We start from the raw sequence: 20418 nt of genomic DNA on the forward strand, positions 1-20418 counted from the left end.
CTGACATCAGGAATCAAAATACTCAAAAAACCAGTGGGAGAACACTTTAACCTGTCTGGTCATTCAGTGACAGACCTGCGGGTGACTATATTACAACAGAAAAACTTCAAAAACAGACTCCAAAGAGAGACTGCAGAGCTAGAATTGATATGCAAACTAGACACAATCAACTCCGGTTTGAATAAGGACTGGGAATGGCTGAGCCATTACAAACGTTGACTCTATCTCCCCTTGTAAGTACTCTCACACTTCTTATCACACTGTCTGTACTCGGCTAGCTTGATTATCACTTCAAAAGTTTTTTTTCTCTTAATTAATTGGCCTCTCAGAGTTGGTAAGACAACTCCCACCTGTTTATGCTCTCTGTATGTGTGTATATATATCTCCTCATTATATGTTCCATTCTATATGCATCCAAAGAAGTGGGCTGTAGTCCACGAAAGCTTATGCTCTAATAAATTTGTTAGTCTCTAAGGTGCCACAAGTACTCCTGTTCTTCTTTTTGCGGATACAGACTAACACGGCTGTTACTCTAAATCCCTCAATTAAGTTTTAGATGCTGTGCAAACAGGTGTGAAGATCCAGCAGTCTCTCTTGTGCCCTAATCCCAGTCTGGTGCTTCTTGGTGTGCACTGGTGCTTGAAAAATAAATACACAGAGGAGAGAAAATCTGAGACAAGGATGGAGAGAAAGTCCCCACCCCATCATACCCCAGTCTGCTTCTCACCCCTGCCAGCCCCCAACTGCCAAGAGGCCAGGCACCCAGCCTGCTCTTCACTCCCTATGACCCCCAACCTCTGAGGGGCCAGGCACTCAGCCTGCTACTCACTCCCCTAATCCCTCACTCACCAAGAGACCAGGCGCCCCATTTGCTCCTCACTCCCCAACAAGGAAGGGGTATAGTAGAACCTGATATGCAATCCCCCTGCAACTGAAGAAGTAACCTGGTTTGGTATGTTTTCAGACACTTGTGAGCAGCTTATATCCCTCTGTTACTGAGGGGTAAAGTTGCTGCTGGTGACAGAGATTTGGACTTTAGGAATTGCCAAGAAAGGCTGTTCCTATGGAAGCGCTGTGACACTATGGTGACGGGTGCTAATATGAAACACTAAAAGGACAGTACTTTAGAGCAGCATTTGCCACCTTTGATACAGGATCGCATGCTGTCACTTCCAGTTGGATTGGATGGCACACAGTAACTGGGACAAGGGTCCTGTAGATCTAGGTCTCTCACTGAGGCAAGTCCTATTATCCAGTTACCACCGGGAAAAGCAATTGTATTATGGGAGTGCTCAGATGCCCTAGCCAAAACTGGAGCCCCTTTGTGCTGGGTATAGACAGTCCCTACCCCGAAGGCCTCACAATGTCAATAGGCACAGTGTAGGAGGAAGGACAGATTATTATCCCCATTTAACAGATGGGGAAGCCTGAGATTCAGCAGCTCAGTGACTTGCCCAAAGTCATACAGGGAATCTGACAGCTGGGGGAAAAAATGACATCTCCTGTGCCTCTGTCCAGTGCTTTAGCCACAAGATCATCCTTTCTTCTCATTTCCTGGCTCTAAACATTCACTTACTCAGGAAGGGAAGGGACATTTCTTCCTGCTCTCTGACTATCTGTTGTTTATGTGATAATTGGTTACATACTCAGCAGCACATTTTTCCTTATCTGTTTCTAGTAGGCTTCCTCCACTCACTCTGAACCCCAATTCCAAGCCAGCAATTTCACGATACACATTACTCATCAACACATCAGGCAATAGGCTGAAGCCTTGATCAGGCCTGTGACACTGCTGGAGACTGCACACCAAGCTAATTGGACCCACTACCATTATCAGTGAGTATCCAGCACCCCTCATCCTGCCCCCGTTGGCTGCTTTCACTCCAAAGTAAATATACTGAAATGTGTGCACTTACTCTGAATTGACAGCAGTGTAACTTAGACCAGATATGGCCCAGGATGGACAGTGTGTAGGGAATCATTCAGGGATGCACAGTGAATAAAGCAGAGATCAGGAAGACACCTACCTCAGTTAGCACACATTCACTGAGCACACTATAGAACAGAGTTTCTTTGGAAATAATAGATCCAGTAACTATAGGCTATATAGTTACACATATGCACAAAGAGACAAAGTTAAGACTGCATGTGCAAACTTTACTTTGGCACTTCCTAACTTGAGTGCTGCACTTTGCAACCCCAATGTTCTTTTAAAGCAGGCTGTAAATAGAATATAACTGATTTTCAAGGTTTTTTTTTTTTTTTTTTTTTTAAATATTATTGCTCCAAAACCACATCTGAAACACTTAATAATGTTTGAGAAAATATTGTCATTTTCATACAATAATGGCTCAATGAAGTTTACTTCCCTCTTTGGGCTGAAAACAAAGCAAGAAAAACCTTAGCTCTCTCAAGTACCCAGTTTTCAAAGAGTCTGGGTATATAATTCTAGAGCACTGAAGGAAACACACACACACTTACTCCCCCCCCCCGCCACACACACACACTTACTTTCACCTCTTCAAAATGGAGAATTTAAATAAAATAAATAATTTTGAAGAGGTGAAAGTGTGTGTGTGTGTGTGTGTGTGTGTGTGTGTGTGGGGAGCGGGAGGGAAGTATATATAAACAAACTTGTTACAATGTAAAATGATTTCAACAAGTATGAGAGAATAGCTCTTTTCCTTACAGACTCTCCATGACATCTCCCTGGCGCCTTGCATATGGACTCCTCTGCAGTTCCACAATCTCTGTGTGCAGAGCCATAATCTGTTCGTCTAGGTATCCAATATCTCCAGCCTAATGAGAAAAAATAACTCACCATAGATCAAGTTTTTACTGGAAAGTGATAGTCCATGTATTAAACAATTTCAGGAGCAGAAATACATAAAAAAATCAACAAAAAGATTCTCCAAGTTAGGTTCACTTGTCTATTGAACAAACTGAGTGGAATTAACAACATTCTGAAAGTGCGAGTCTTGCTGTTACTGAGGGACAATAATCATTCACTAGATCAACTAGTTGCTGCTATAGGTCTACGGATTTCAGACCAATTTCCACACAACGTACAATACCCTCAACAACCTTGGATAGACACAGACAATACAAACAAACAGCAAACATATCTTCTTATAACAAAGGATTCCTCTAGAGTCAGCATTGTTGGGTTAACCACAGCCACAAGACCACAGAATCAGCAGATAGTCTCAATTTTGGTGCTGAAACTGCTCCTATCTATAAGCTGTGGAACTGTATTACAGTCAAAGTTGAGATCCTTCCAGAACTTGAAAACTTAAAAAGCTATAAATAGATAAACTAGGTACCTGAATAGGAAAATGCCACTGTAGTGATCCCTCCTTTGTTAAGGGAAGACAAACTTGTAGTAAATCCAAATGGTCTGGTCTCACACGTAGAAGGAATCTACTAGTCTGGAGTCATGACTGATAAGTTAACATATTGTTAATCCCCAAGTGGAGGGTATAAAAGAGACCAGGATGAGATGAGGAGACACATGTAGGGAGAATGGCAGACTGAAGGACTCTGACCAAAGACAGCATTGGAAGAAGATGTTGTATCTCCTTGCATCTGATCAATGTACACTTTGATTGCCAGAGATCTGCAATTCTTCTCATAAGAGGTTCTATTTCTTTCTACCCAGCTTGTGGAATCAAACTGAGTTGACCATGCTCTGAGATTTGTAAATGTTCAGATTTTTTTCCTAATGCTTTTAAGATAGCTGAACGGAGTCATCAGGAGATGGTAGATTTTGAATCTTTTAGATCTTTGATTTTGCCAGCAAGGATATGAATTAGGTATCTGAATTCCAGATGGGTTCTGTGTCCTAATCAAATGGAATTGGATTGTTCTGCTGACATCCAGGTGATTGCATCTGTTTCCTTGGAAATACATGAAGTTAAGGCCAAAAGAAAGGAAACTTGTCCCCTGACAGAGATGATACTGAGCAACTATACTAGTTCAAGAAACCTGGAAGTAGTTCCAAGAAGTACTCTGGGTGAAAAAGCCCTGAGGACAAAATAAAAATGTCACTTATCCTTCTAAGAGAAACAAGTGGAGTTTGATAGGACAACCTTAACTTCCTAATTCTTAAGAAAAGAATCCAGATGGAGGCAGCACTTGGATCAAAGCACTGCTCCATCTTCAGGGTGCTCAAGGCAGGAACATGTAACACAATGCTGAGACTAAGTCCTATTAGTCAAGCCACCCAATATGACCCAAGACAAGTTCTGTTAGATGCTGACTTAGCATTAAAGCTATCCTGAGAGTGCAATGATTAGAAGACTTCCAGTACTAGCTATAGACAGAGAAGATAATATCTATCAATTACTCTGGGAGATGGACCTCGAGATCCAAGTCATCAAACTAAATCTGCCGGGACCCAGACACTGGACATTGCAATAGCATACCAAGGCTGGTGGAGAAAAACCACCAAGGAAACACATCGGCATCCTCCTTGAGTCAGAACCAGAGGAAACACTAGATGTAGCATTTTCTAATCATCCTGGACACTTGAACAAAGAATGGTCAACGGGAAAGCTGTAGTAAAGACCATAATTTAGCTAGTGTGCTGGCAGCAGCAACAAGTACACATTTCCTGTGTCATGCAAGTACAACGATCAAGAGAGAATCCTCCGCATCTCATGGACATCCAGAAAAATCAGAGGTAGGACCTTAAACTCCCCTACCCAGAGCAACAGGATTATGGATGACCGATCCTAAAGCCTTTAAACTGAGCCTTTCCTAACTGGCCCCTGCTAGAAAAAAAAGATTGAGCAATTTGTGGAAAGGGATGGGACTCTATATAACATCCCACTTCCACAAGACACACTTTATTTAAAAAAATAAAATGCAAAGTGTTAGGCAACACTAATATAGGAATCACCTCCACCATCTGAATGCACTATGTAAAAGCTGCTTCAATATATTTATCTGACTGGCCCACAACTACTACTAGAACACATGAAGTGATGCTTCATTGTTTTTGAGAAAAAACAGTAGAATTCCAAGGCAAAACAACAACATTGTGGTGGAGTAAAGGTTTCATAGATGTTAAGGCTAGAAGGGACCATTAGATCATCCAGTCTGAGCTCCTGCACCACACAGACCTGAAAACAGACCTGCATTAAACCCACATCTCGTAGTTGAGCTGGAGCTTATCTTCTAGAAAGAGCCGTCCAATCTTGATTTAAAAACTTAACATCTTTAAATTCAAAGTGGAGGAACTGGATAATCTCCATCCCAGAATATTGGAGCAATTGGGACATGACATTACAAATTAAGCAGCAAGGATTTTTAATAAAACTAGTAAATTGATAGTAGTACCATAGAGACTGGAGAATATCAAAAGAAGTTTAAGAAAAGGAAAAAAGGTTCCAAGTAACTACAGACCTATTAGTTATTCCCCTCTATTCGACACTGGTGAGGCCTCATCTGGAGTACTGTGTCCAGTTTTGGGCCCCACACTACAAGAAGGATGTGGAAAAATTGGAAAGAGTCCAGCGGAGGGCAACAAAAATGATTAGGGGGCTGGAGCACATGACTTATGAGGAGAGGCTAAGGGAACTGGGATTGTTTAGTCTGCAGAAGAGAAGAATGAGGGGGGATTTGATAGCTGCTTTCAACTACCTGAAAGGGGGTTCCAAAGAGGATGGATCTAGACTGTTCTCAGTGGTACCAAATGACAGAACAAGGAGTAATGGTCTCAAGTTGCAGTAGGGGAGGTTTAGGTTGGATATTAGGAAAAACTTTTTCACTAGGAGGGTGGTGAAGAACTGGAATGGGTTACCTAGGGAGGTGGTGGAATCTCCTTCCTTAGAGGTTTTTAAGGTCAGGCTTGACAAAGCCCTGGCTGGGATGATTTAGTTGGGAATTGGTCCTGCTTTGAGAAGGGGGTTGGACTAGATGACTTCCTGAGGTCCCTTCCAGCCCTGATATTCTATGATTCTATGATTTCAATAGCATGCAAGACTTTGGAAAAAACTTTAATGAAAGGATTAATTAAAGACATGGAGGTAAATGGAAAATAGGACAAAATGCAACATGCGTTTACAAAAGGCAGATCACACCAGACTAACCAGATATCTTTCTTAGATAAGATAAATGATTGTCTAGACCAGGAAAATACAGTCAATCAAATCTACCTGGATTTCAAGTAAAGCATTTGATACAGTTCCACATGGGAAATTATTAGTTGAATTCGAGAATATGAACTGGCTAAAAGGGATATGACAATGGGTTGTGCCTGGAGGGAAGTTATTAGTGGAGTCTCCCAACTATCAGTCTTGTGACAATTCTTATTTAATATTTTAATTAGTGATCTGGGGACAAAAAGTAGGAATGTACTAATGAAATTCACTGATGACACAAAGTTGGGAGGCATCAACACAGCAGAGGAATGAAATATTATCCAGTAAGAACTGAATAACCTAGAGGACTGGATTAATAGAAATGGGATGATATGTTATACTACAGCGTGCAAGGTCTTGTAGTTAGGGGCTAAAAACAAGAATTTCTGCTATAAACTGGGAGCTCATAGTTGAAAATGACAGAGGAGAAAGACCTGGGTGTATTGATCACAAGATGACTATAAGCCACAAATGTACCAAGGCCATGAAAAAGATAAAGGCGATCTTAAGACGTATAAGATGATGCATTTCCAGCTGAGTAGGGAAGTATTAATACCATTATACAAGGAATCTGGAATATTGTATACATTTCTGGTCACCCATGTTCAAGAAAGATGAATTAAAACTGCAAGAGGTGCAGTTTAAGGCTGTGAGGATGATCAGGGGAATGGAGAAGCTCTCTTATGAGAGGAGACAAAGAGGTTGGCTTTCTTAGCCTAGCAAAATGAAGGCTGGGAAGGGATCTAATTGCTCTCTATAAACATATGAGGGGAGTAAACACCAGGGAGGGAGAAGAGCTATTTAAGTTAAAGGACTATGTTAGCATAAGAGCAAAGGGCGATAAACTGGCCATAAGTAAATTTAGGCTCAGCTGGTGAAAATGTTCAAGGCTGACCTGAATGGACTGTGCTTTAACCTTTATTTCTCTTTGCTAATCTAAGGACTTCCAACACAGTGTTCCAATTGACTAATAAATCCTACATTGTTGTATGCCATTTAGTTGTAGCCATGTCGGTCCCAGGATATTAGAGAGATAAGGTAGGTAAGGTAATATCTTTTAGTGGACTAAGAAAAAGATATTACCTCACCCACTGCCTCTCTAATAAATCCTACTATGTTTTGAAAACACTGTTTAGGGTGTCATTGGAAATACTGGCTAGGGTGCATTAGTCCCTGAAGAGTGTACAAGTCTCTACCAGGAGTCTCTCTCAGTTGGACTTGCTGACCAGAATTCATGGTGTGAAGCAAGAATGCTGGAGCCTCCAATCAAGAATGCAGTGAATCTGCATTGTCTTCCTGGAAGGAAGAATGAGACCCCTTGAGGGTCTGGCATACTAAGGGGGTTCTCCAAGAGACTGTTCAAAAGCTAAGGATGTAGCACCAAACCTGGGGATCCGTGACACTTACCAAGGGTTGTGGTGGATTTCTCCAGAAATTTTAAAATCAAGATTAGATATTTTTCTAAAAGAGATGCTCTAGTTCAAGCAGGAGTTAATTCAGGGAAGTCCTGTGGCCTGTGTTACACAGGAGGTCAGACTAGATGATCACAGTGGTCCCTTCTGGCCTTGGAAGCTACGAACCGCATCATAAGAGATGCTTCCATAATGAGAAGTGAGCTTTATAAAGAGAATGTCAAAGTGGATGGCTTAGGTATTTCAATTACTCTGATGTCAAGACAAGTTTAAAATAAAGTGGTAAAATGTTAAGTGACTGGTTCCCTGTCAAGCTTGGTAAACCAAAAATATCTGTGTGCGGGGTGGGAGTGGGAACAACTACAAAATTTCATTTACTCCCAAAACACCTAACTCTAGAAATGAATAATAGTTTTCTATGATCTTGTTTCCCTAATATGGACTCTAAGATGACAATGGAAAGAGTACAATGGAGAAATAAATTGTTACATTTGAACAACATGGTGACAGTTGGATTGTTTCTTGAGGAAGATTCTCTGGCTGAAACAGTAATTTTGTTATTGCTACTTCGCTCAGTACATGAGGCATCTTGAACAACTGCTTCAGCTATGGCACACACTATATCTTACATAAATGTATTTCATTGGTCAGACTCAATGATTCTTTTTTTTTTTAAATGGAGATATCCCATCTCCTAGAACTGGAAGGGACCTTGAAAGGTCATTGAGTCCAGCCTCCTGCCTTCACTAGCAGGATCAAGTACTGATTTTGCCCCAGATCCCCAAGTGGCCCTCTCAAGGATTGAACTCACAACCCTGGGTTTAGCAGGCCAATGCTCAAACCACTGAGCTATCCCTCCCTCAGTTTCTTTAAAAATACTATAATTGCCTGAGAGAATTCCTTGAGTTTTCTACACCATACACAGGTCCTGTGGTTGCATAAGTTATTCCTCAGTAAAGCTTCACAGGGGAAACTGATCCAAATGCAAAAATTTTCAGTATCTCGGCCTGCCAAGTCCCCCTCCCCCGGACATCAAGCATCCTTCTTTCACTCCCATACCTCAGCACACTGGATAGCCTTTACTTCCATTTCCTTCCAGGCTTTGAGCATCTTTTCTGAGGCTTAAAAGAAATGGAGTCTGATTAATACACAAAAAGGCACAGATATCAAATGAATTGGGAACGAACCTAGATAAATGCATACATATACAGATAAATTTTTTAGAAAATGGGTAACTAAAGAAACACACTGAAGTCCATAGTTAGGCACCTAAATAAGTGTCCTGAACTTCAAGAATACTGAGAACCCAAACAGCTTGCAATGGCTGTTATCTTGAGTTCAGCCACTTTTTGAAAATCAAGCCTATAAACTTCATCTCATAACTTTAGGTTCCCACTTTTGGAAACTTTCGTGGCCTGTATAACACAGGCCAAAGAACTTCATCCAGTCATTCCAACATCAAACTCATCTTCTGGTTGAGCTAGAGCAGGTCTCTTAAAAAGAGACATCCCATTTTGATTCTAACACTCCAAATGATGGAGAGTTCACCACATCCCTATGTCAGTTGTAACAACATTTAGTCACACTCACTATTAAAAATAGCTCAACCAGAAGTTATGAACTTGAGGCAGGAATCATTGGATGAGGTTCTCTGGTCTGTGCCAAACAGTAGGTCAGGACTAGATGATCAGAATAGTCCCTTCTGACCTTAACATCTATTAATCTAAAATGCAGGTAACAGTACTTTTCTACCTCATAGGATTGTTGTGAGACTAAATATATTACAGACAGCAAGGCACTCAGATACTATGGTAATGGGAAACATATACAGATAGATTTCCAAAAGGGAAAAAAACACATGTGCCACCAGAATGGCAAAAGTGAAAAATGATCAGCAAAACTGCACTATGTATAAAGTTGTCAACAATGCCAATTGCCCACTGCTTCAAATGTAAAAAACATTATGCAAAAGGGGCAAGGGAGTCTTACTTCCTTCAGTGAATTCAAACTTTGGAACGGGCAGGAACTCCAGGGAAGGAAATGAATATGTGGCAGATTTTTTAAAGATAGCTATTCACCTTTTCTGTAAGTTGTTCTTCAAGATGGGTTCCACATATCCATTCCACTTTAGAGTGTGCATGCCCAAAACGCCAAAGTCAAAGACTTTTTCCCAATACAGTACCCATCAGGGTGGCACTTGCATCCTCCATATGCTTTTGCTCCCAGGCCAAAGTATGAAAGGAAGAGCTGCCCTGATCCCCCTTCAGTTCCTTCACACCAGAATCCAGAATGAATAGATTCTGATTTATAGGGGAAGGAGGGCAGGTCATGGAATGAACATGTGCCACACATCTTGACAGCCCCATGGATTATGATTAAGAGATCAGGTTCCAGAAAAGTACAAACTGAGGTTTGAGAAGGAAATGAACTGAGATAAAGGCAGCTCAACACAACAGCAACTAGATTTTTGGAGGCCTAGCAGAGCATGCTTAGAACAGCTTCCTCGCTACCCCCTCAACTCACTCTTCACTTCAGGTTCGTTCGCCTCCCAATATGAGTCTCCCCTATCTTAAAAAAAATGTAGTCCTTTACTTAACTGCCTTTCTGAACCCAAGATCCCACACCTCACACACTAACTCATCAATCCAGCTTTTACTCTTTCTGTTCCATGGAAGCTGCTCACACCAAACCTCTAACAACCTCTTCCAGGCCAAATCTCAGGGCTCGTATATCAGTCTTCCTCCTCGACCTTTGGATAGCTTCTTACACCACTGACCACTCCCTAATTTTTTAACTCTTTTCCAATGACTTTCATAGCTCCTTTCTCTCAGGGTCCTCCTCCTGCTTCTCTGACTGCTCTTATAGCAGGCTCTTTACCCACCCTCTTGATTGGCACAATCATTGACACCCTCTATGTCCTGTCTAGGTGCACATATCTAACAAGCATGGCTTCAACCACCACCGTCATTGTTGATGACTCACAAATCTACCTCCATCCAACCCAGCATCTCATCCTGTCTCTGATATCTCTTCATGGATTATGTCCTGTTCGCAAATTAAACACAACATGGAAAAAATTGATCTTTTAATCACTCTCTCAAGCCCTCTCTCCCTTCTTTCTCCCATATCTGTTGACACCATGACTATCCTAACAGGCATTCAGGTAGCATTTCTTTGACTCAGCCCTTTCTATGGCTACACATACCGACCATGTATAAATCTTGCTATTTCTCCATATGTAACAGCCTATCTTCTGTTTATGCCACCAAAATGCTCATCCAGGGTTTCATCATTTCCCGTTCTGATTACTGCAACCTTTCTGGCCTCAATTACGGCAGACTTACCTATTCAAATCTAATCAAATTGCTGATGCTACATTCACCTTTCTGGCTTGTTACTGACCACATTAACCCCTTGCTCTTCTTTCACTTTGCATCAAGCACCAGCCATCTTGTCTTCACCTTTAAGGTCCTTGACAACTTAGTCCTGCCCTACCTAGCTGCTCTACTAGTTTATTGCAATGTTCACCCCACTTTCACGCTGCCAACATTCTCAGCTTCCCTCCCCACCAGCCATCTCCTCCCACAGCTCTTCTACCTAGGAAAATTCCATAACGAAATTCATAGAGCCACACCCATCCCGTATCTCCTAGAAATCCCTCTTTAGGACATGCCCACCATGATGCCTACAAAACCCTACCATGACAAGGCGTGCACGGAAATGGGACTGTACTTCTGTTTCTTCCTTTTCCTACTCCCTTATTCTCACCAACTCCCTCACTTCTGCCATTCATAGATTCCAAGGTCAGAAGGGATCATTGTGATAATCTACTTGGACCTGCTGTATAACACAGACCATAGAAGCTTCCCAAAATAATTCTTAGAGCCTATCTTTTAGCAAAATATCCAATCTTGATTTAAAAATAGTGATGGAGAATCCACCACAACCTTGGGTAAATAGTTCCAATGGTTAATTACCCTCACTATTAAAAATGTACATCTTATTGCCAGTCTGAATTTGTCTAGCTTCAACTTCCAGCCATTGGATCATGTTATACCTTTCTCTGCTAGACTGAAGACCTCATTATTAAGTATTTGTTCCCCATATAGGTACCTAGCAACTGCAATCAAGTCACCCCTTAACCTTCTTTTTGTTAAGTTAAAATAGATTATGCTCCTTGAGTCTATCACTCTACGATATGTTTTCAATGCTTTTAAATCATTCTCAGGGCTCTTCTCTGAACCCTCTCCAATTGTTCAACACCCTTCTTGAACCACAGACACCAGAACTGGATGCAGCATTCCAGTGCCAAATACAGCCTTAAAATCTTCTCTACTCCAACTCAAGATGTCCATTTACACATCCCAGGATCACATTAGCCCTTGTGTCCACAGCATCACACTGGGAACTCATGTTCAGCTGATTATCCATCTCTCCCACCAAATCTTTTTCAGAGTCACTGGTTCCCAGGATAGAGTCCCTCATCCCGTAAGCATGGCCTACATTCTTTGTTCCTAGATGTACGGGTAGTCCTTGGACTACAATGCCCGACTTATGTCGGACACCACTTATGATACTTTTCAATTGACCCTTATGACGCTTGTTTCACCCTTATGACAAAAGCTGGCAGGGAGAACAGCACATATCACATGCTGAGCCTCAGCCAATCACTGATTTCACTGTTCAAGCTTTCTCATTGGCTCCCAGCCCCAGCCAATCAAAAACAAGCGGCAAGGCTACCCGGCAACAAGCTACCTTGGCCATGGAAGCCAATCAGACAAGCAACTGCAAGGATCCCCCTTCCAGCTCCATTCAGTGTAACAGCTGCTATAGAGAAATTTATAAGGAGAAGAGGAGAACATCTGCCCAAACTTCCTTGGACACTTTCTTTAAGATTGCAGAGAAGACTGCAGAGAAGCCCCCAGCCAAGAGCCCTTCAAAAAGTTCTGGGAAATCAAAGCATATGTGATTTGTATATGTTTATTTGAATGCTATTTACCAAATAAATACATTGACATTGCTACTTTAGTCATCTATAATTCATTTAGTACAAAAACCTGGGTTCTTGTGGTGAAAATAGTGTATCAAGCCTTGGTTCAGGAACTAATCCCCCTTTATATCTATGAGAAAAGCGGTTTCAACTTGCATCGTTTCGACTTACAACGTAATTCTGAGGAATGAATTGGGTCGTAAGTCGAGGACTCCCTGCATACATTTAGCCATATTAAAACTTATATTATTTGCCTGTGCCCAGCTTACAAAGTGATCCAGATCGCTCCGTATCAGTAACCTCCTCCTCATTATCTACCACTCGCTCAATCTGTATGTCATCTGCAAACTTTGCCTGCAGTGGTGTTGCAGCAGTATTGGTCCCAAGATATGAGAAACACAAGGAAGGGGATGTCTCGTATCAGACCAAAATCTGTTGGTGGAAGGCACAAACTTTTGAGCTATAGAGTTCTTCAGGATCGGAGAGCCCAGACCTGAAGATATGAGAAACAGTTCTATGAAATAACACAAGTATCCTGTATGAAGAAGGTCATAAAAAATTCAGTGCCATTGATGAAGAAGAGCTCTGTGTAACACAAAAGCTTGTACTTTCCACCAACAGAATTAGGTCCGATAAAAGACATCACTCACCTACCTTGTCCATCTGCAAACTTTATTAGTGATGATTTTGTGTTTTCTTCCAGGTCTTAGGTCCCCTGACCTCTGTCCCCAGTTAAAAAAAATACAAAAACACTAACAAAACTGTGCTGATCCCCCAATAAGTTCATTTGCTTATATGAGAGTCTTCATCCTCAAACCTCTATCTGTATCTTTTACATTACAAATTATCTGCAGCAGGAACTGTCTACCCACCATGACCTTCACTGGGGCCTTCAACTATTCCAAAAATACTTACATATTCCATAAGCCATCTGGTCACTGTATCTCTCCAGATCAAGATGAATGCTCTGATGAAAGAATTCCAGCTTTGCTTTCAGTTGCTGAGATGCGGACACCATATTGTTTTTCATCTTGGTTAAGTTGGCGTTATATCGAAGAAGACTCAACCTAAACAATAATTGCAAACAGGGCCTGTTAAAATTAATATAACTGGAATTCTGTGAGTTAGTAAAAAAGAATGAACGGCTATGGAGAACCTGAATTCTAACATCTAAAGGAAATGCATCAGTGGCACTGAATTTTTTACAACCTTTCAGGATAAGATTTCCAGCAGAGACACGAACCCAGTGTGTGACCCCGGGCAAGTCACTTAAATCCCTCTGAGCCTCAGTTCCCCATATGTAAAATGGGGAGAATAATTCTTCCTTTCCCCCCATTTTAGTTGTCTTGGCTATTTAGACAGTGAGCTCTCCATAGCTGGGACTGACTGGGTATGTGTTTGTACAGCACCAAACAAAACGGGGGAATGTTCATGGCTGGGGCCTCCTGGTGCTACCATAATACCAATAATAAATAAGACCATCTATCCCTGCACATGAAACTACTCTGAACAATCTGTATTAGTACTATTATATTGGTCAGAGAGCAATCATCATAGTTAAACTTGCAAAAACTATCTTTATTATCATCTGTTGTCTGTTCCTGGAATATGGTGAATTATTTTTGAAAACCCCTTTTAGCTTTTTCTGGCTTATGAACATCCGAAGTACAGTCTTCCCCACTGAAAATTCTACAGCTACCATTTTCCAACATACAGGATACTTTTGTTATTTCATAGAACTGAACTTTGAAACTTTAAATTTAGCCTGTGAAGGTACATCTCAGTGAGGAGTACTGTTTTGTTACATTCAATAAAACTGAATAAATATAATGGGAGCTGCTAGTCGTGATTCCACAGTTAAGGCTGAGTTGAGTTTTGCACATAAGATGGAGATTCGACCACTCTGGTGTACGAAAAAGAATGCAGCGTACCCTCACCAAACTTACAGCATGTACTCTGAACACAGAATGAATTTTCTGAGTATTTGCAGGTAAATCCATTAGTTTAGGAGTTAAACATTTAAATTCTGAAGTGGGTTCTAAGGTAATTACCTTGTGTTCCGAACAGTCTTCGAGTAACAGAAACTTCCAATTTACAATATAGTAAACACTCACTGAAATCTTGGGCACAGGCTACATTTGAATGCTGTTTTTTAAATGGACTAATGGTCTTTGTGACACCATGAAGAAAAAAAAAAAAAAAATCTACTGTGTCTTTAAAAATCAGTTTACTTTAAACTAATCTGGGACTACAACTGTGATCATGCACTAATCTTTTCTTTTAAAGGTTAACTTTAATTTGGCATTTCCTGGGCTTGTTAATGTTTGTTTTGGGGACAATTACATCATTGGGGCAACGTATTTTACTCAAAGTTACTAATTTGAGCTGAACCTTAACTCCAGTTCAATGCAGTTTTTATCTGGAATACAATTATATTTGATGGAAAATACACCTTTGAAAATGCTCAGCATCTTCTGCTATGATTTGTGACCTAATGAAGACCACAAAGCATTCCTTCTGACAAAATAGTCTTGATCACTAGCCATTTGAATTCTCAATTTACACTTACTGCTAAAATGCATTTGCAAGAATAAAACTACAGCCACCATAAACCCAGACCAGTTGCAATAAGCAACGCTACAGAAACAGCCTCTAGCTTATTGATTTTTAAAGTTGAAGTTGCTTTTACTGATGTAAATATTAATAATATATAGAAGCACTGAATATTTAACAGATTAGGACAAGTTCTCATCTGGTTTACAATTTAAGTTTATGGACAAAAAGAACAAAGCACTTCAAAAGAGTGGGTATCCAAGAATCCTTTAATTCATAGAGCTTTCAGTTCAAACATCTTCCATGTACACATCTCTCTTCCTGGTCTACTGAATTTGCACCAACTTACATTGCAGCTCTCTGCCCTTGGAATAGCCGGCTGTAATCTTCTTTTAGCCCAGTCACATAGTGCACGGCTTCTGCCCACACTTTACGCAGCTGTGAAATTGGCAACTGGATTTTGCTGTCCTGTACTGCACACAAGAGAAAAAGAAAACTGTATAAATGAAGTTTCCTAGAACATTTGTAAGAGACTAACATTGCATTTCTGTACCACTGCCAGCATTATTTTTCACATTGTAAGACTCTTTTAGCTACAAAAATAATCTATTTCAAGAGAATAATAAAGTAATGGGTGAAGATCCAGTCAACAGACTCATTAAAAAAATTACAAAACATCATCAGAATTAAGACATTTCTAACTCAGTCAAATTATCATTGATTTCTAGTACACTCCTGATGGTGAGAACAGCTAGGCAGGAACACACAGGATTTTGATCTTTTGTCGGTCTCAACTGGCCCATACTGGGCTCTGGAGTCAATGAATTTCCCTGCTTAGAGGTGTGCCCTGGAAAGCGCCTCCTCTATCGGCACACTCCCAAGTCTTTAGATAAGCTCAAGCTCTTCGCCTCCTTTGATGACTCAGGTACCAAGTCCTGTGTACAATGCCTCCTCTTTGGTACTAGCGACACCAATCTGCCTCTCAGTACCAGTAACACTGGAGATGCGCTGCTAACTGATGCCAAGGCACTTGGTACCTGGACCAAGGTAGATGGTTCAGACAGACAATGTAGCACCAATCCCAGCAGCAGGTATGTAAGTCTGGCTGCCCTGTCCTTCTTGGAGTAGCACTTAAAGCCCTTACGAATGCTACATTTGTCGCTCATGTGAGCCTCCCCCAAGCACTTAAGGAAACTAGGATGAGGGTTTACTGTTAGGCAGTGCCTTATTACAAGAGTGGCAGGGCTTGAAAACCAGAGAGCTTGGCATATCTCCAGTACTAGGGCTGGTACGCAGACTGGGTGCCAGATCCACAAAACCAGCTTTTTTAAAAACTACATTAACTAACCAACCTACACTAACTGTACAGAAACTTACAAATTGGCACTATTTACAGGCTTGACAAAAAGACTTACAGAAGCAAGAAAAGGGAATGCCAACAACCATCATGGGCAGCAGGAACGAACTGAGGAGGGTCAGGGTGGCTCCGCCCTGTCTGTCTGTGTACCATGCACAAGACACAGAGGGCACTTGTGCTGCCTCAATGAGTACCACGGGGGAAAAAACTCTCTGACAATTGTGCCCTGGAGCACTCCCTACAGTGGAATGGACATGTGCAATCACGCATAGAAGAACTGCTATTTGTCAATAAAATCCCATGCACATCTATAGTGCTGTACACATAATTCCAGAAAAAACACTACATTTGAAGAACACTAATGTTGCACAGTTGAGCACTCAACAGTTAGGAGATACCAAAGTTAAGGTTGCATGTATAATCTTAGTCCTTTTGTGCATGCCACATAACAATACAATCTATAAAAAACAACAGAGGGTCCTGTGGCACCTTTAAGACTAACAGAAATATTGGAGCATAAACTTTTGTGGGTGAATGCCCACTTCATCAGTCTTGCGTCTGATGAAGTGGGGATTCACCCACAAAAGTTTATGCTCCAATATTTCTGTTAGTCTTAAAGGTGCCACAGGACCCTCTGTTGTTTTTTTTACAGATTCAGACTAACACAGCTACCCCTCTCATACTTGAATACAATCTATTACATTCTGAAGAGGAACAGGAGGGAAAAGAGGTTCTGGAATCTAATTCTAACTTATATGATTCCATAGCAGTCTGCTCCCACAGGAACTCACACTAGAGAGTTTTTGGCCACACAGGTTGTGGTTCTATTTGGCTGGGATTTATTTACTGACAATGGAGATGGACCGTGTTCCCTCAATGCTCAAGGATTTTAATATAAATCTTTAAAAAGCTTAAAGAAAAAATAGCTCAGACAGACACTCTGTAGCTGCAGATTTTTAAGGCAAGACAAATTTGGTTATTAAACTAGTTGAAGGGCATTCAGGTTCAAAGTCTATTGGAATACACTTACCAATGTAATTTACACAGTCAGACAGACTTCTGGAAGCAAAGGGTCCTTCATACACAATTTTGCTTTTATCGAACAAATAAACCATGTAACTGTCCCAGCCTCTCTGGTGAGGAAAAGAAAGATTATAAACAGAGAATCCCAAACACAAACTGTCATCAAAAGGACTTCAACACATCTCACCAATACAACGGTTTGCTACTATGCAATTTTATGAACTAGTTAGAGGAGATGCTGATCTCAAATACAACCATACACAGAGCTGATGAGAGCTCAGCACTTTGGTGAATCGAACTATTCTATTTAGGTCCTTAAACAGAGACTAAGGATCCTAAGATTAAGCACCTATTTTTTTAAAATATTGATCTTTGGCCTCAGAAGGATAGGCACATGAAGCACAGCTGAGGTTCAGACCCCACACACAAGCCCAAGATTAGATTCTTTTGAACAGCAGTGTTCTTTGGGGCTGCACCTGTGCCCCTCACACCCTGTCGCTTTCCACAGCAGAAAGTATATAGGGCAGTGTGGCAGCAACCCATGCGCTGTTCCTTCACCAATAAAAAAAATCCCATGAATAGGACGTTCCATCAGGAATGTTGAGAAGATGTGGAATCTGTGTTGATAACCCATCTCGAAGAACTACAATCACTGTAGGGCAAGTAACCATATTTTCTTCAAGTATTTGCCCACACAGGTTCCTCTCTTCATGATTAGCAATCAATCATCTGAAAGCCAGAAGGTGGGTGAGGGGTCATCTACTTGAACAGTGATTGTAAGATTGCCCTACATCCACCTTGGAAGCTTGCACGAGAGAATACCGGGAAATAAAAGTGCAGACTTAATTCCATGCCACTGCTCTACGTATTTCTGAAATAGAGACACTGTAAGGCAGGCCACAGAGGCTTCCTGGGCACAGTTGGAGTGAGCTCTAACTTGTCCAAGCGTGTCTTTATTGGCTAGGGGATAGCAGGTCTTGACACAGTTCAAGACCCACTTAGTCTCTGTGAAGATTCTGATTGAGCCTTAACCCTCTCAGAAAACACCATGAAAAGCCTAGTCTTACATCTTTGGTTTGGTTCTGTTCAAATAAAAGGATAACATCCTAACAACATCTAGAGTGTGAAGTCTCTTCGCTCAGGAAGGAGTGAGGTTTCAGAAGGAAAACCAGGAAGTGAAAAGATTGGTTGGTGTGACACTAACTTAGGCAGACATATCAGGTGAGCCCTGAGGAAGACTATCCCTGAGGAAAATCATACGTGGAGGTCTTGCCCTGAGAGCTTGAATCTCCCCTATCCTTCTAGCTGATATGATGGCTATCAAGAAGGCAATGTTCACTGACAGATGGTAAAGAGAATGCACAGGCAGAAACTCAAACAGAGAGAGCCCATCCATCCGTCAGCACCATGCTGAGGTTTGAGGGGGGAAAACATGAGCCCCTTAAAAAATTTTGATGCCATAGGGCAGGGGTGACCAAACTTACTGACCCTCCGAGCTGCATACGATAATCTTCAGAAGTTCGAGAGCTGCAAGACATGCACTATCTGCCCCACAGGATGGCGTATGCCAGGGTGCGGGGCTTCTGCCCCAACACCCCCTGTGAAGCTAAAGCCCAGAAATCCCCCTTCCCACAAGGCAGAAGCCTCTAGCCCTGCCACCCCGCCACAAGACAGAAGCCCCGAGCTCTCCTCCCCCCCAGTCTGATAGATAAAGAATGAGGGACAGAGGGTGGTTCTGTGAGCCGTGCTTTAACTGTAAAAGAGCCACATGCAGCTCACAAGCCACAGTTTGGCCATACCTGCCATAGGGCGTGAGAAAACAGTGTAACCTTGAATATGGGGATGACTAGCAGATATCAAGATATACCAAGCTTAAAGAAGAATAAATAGAAGAGTAAATAGTCCAAAATAAAAAGGTTACTCACCTTGTGCAGTAACGGAAGTTCTTCGAGATGTGTCCCCCTGTGTGTGCTCCACTTCAGGTGGTGGTGCATCCTGGTACCGTCGATTGGAGATTTTGCTAGCAGTGTCTGGTTGGGGCGTGCATGCACAGTAGCTGTCTAGTGGTGGCGCTGACGCCTCTTCTGGCACGCACATGCCTCAACCCCCTTAGTTCCTTCTCCATCGTGGAGCAGTTGATTCTTACTCCAAAGTAGAGGGGAGGAGGATGGGAAGTGGAGCACCCACAGGGACACACCTCTCAAAGAACCTCAGTTACTGCAGAAGGTGAGTAACCTCTTCTTCATCGAGTGGTGTCCCTGTGGGTGCTCCACTTCAGGTGAATGTAGAGCAGTGCCCGCACGTGGATGGAAGGGGCTTCGGAGCGGATTGTGTAGCTGCTGCTAGGACCGTGCAGCCTCATTTAGCAACTGCGCTCGAGCGAAGTGTGATTGCGTAACAATTGGTGAAAGTGTGTTCGGATGCCCATGTAGCTGCTCTGCGTATGTCAAGGATGGGCCCATTGTGCAGAAATGCTGTAGAAGTTGCTAAAGCCCTTGTTGAGTGTGTTCTAATGCGTTTTGCAGCTTCAGTGTTGCATAAGAATTTGCACAAATGGAAGCAGTTTGATATCCACTTAGATAGTCTTTGTGTTGATACAGCTGTGCCTTTCGACCTTTCCATTGTTGATATGAACAGTCTGGGGGACTTACGAAAGGTCTTTGTCCTGTCTAGGTAAAAGGCCAGGGCACGGCAGACATCTTATGTGTGTAATGCTGCCTCTTGTGGGTTGTTGTATGGTTTAGGGTGGAAAGTGGGTAGGTGAATTGGCTGGTTAGAACGGAATGAGAATGATATTTTGGGCAAGTCCCAAGTGTCACTTTTTCCTTGTGGAACATTGCGTATGGGGGGGATGAGCCATGAGCGCCCCAATCTCGCTCACTCTTTGTGCTGATGTGATGAATGTTAAGAACGCTACTTTCATTGATAAATGGAGCATAA

The 20418-nt window shown here is 41.8% G+C and overlaps 1 protein-coding gene across 1 annotated transcript in view; it reads right to left on the reverse strand.

Annotated features, from left to right (window-relative positions):
* The window catches only part of CHUK (component of inhibitor of nuclear factor kappa B kinase complex), an 81340-nt gene that overhangs the window by 26020 nt on the left and 34902 nt on the right, over window positions 1-20418 (reverse strand). Inside the window, exons 11-15 of the mRNA XM_054034253.1 lie at window positions 17486-17588; window positions 15448-15571; window positions 13461-13612; window positions 8615-8676; window positions 2690-2799 (exon numbers count right to left, since the gene is read on the reverse strand). Of these exons, the coding sequence (XP_053890228.1) occupies window positions 2690-2799; window positions 8615-8676; window positions 13461-13612; window positions 15448-15571; window positions 17486-17588 (551 nt within the window). The remainder of the gene's footprint in view (window positions 1-2689; window positions 2800-8614; window positions 8677-13460; window positions 13613-15447; window positions 15572-17485; window positions 17589-20418) is intronic.

This window comes from Malaclemys terrapin, chromosome 7, assembly GCF_027887155.1.
Source record: "Malaclemys terrapin pileata isolate rMalTer1 chromosome 7, rMalTer1.hap1, whole genome shotgun sequence".
NCBI lineage: Eukaryota > Metazoa > Chordata > Testudines > Emydidae > Malaclemys > Malaclemys terrapin.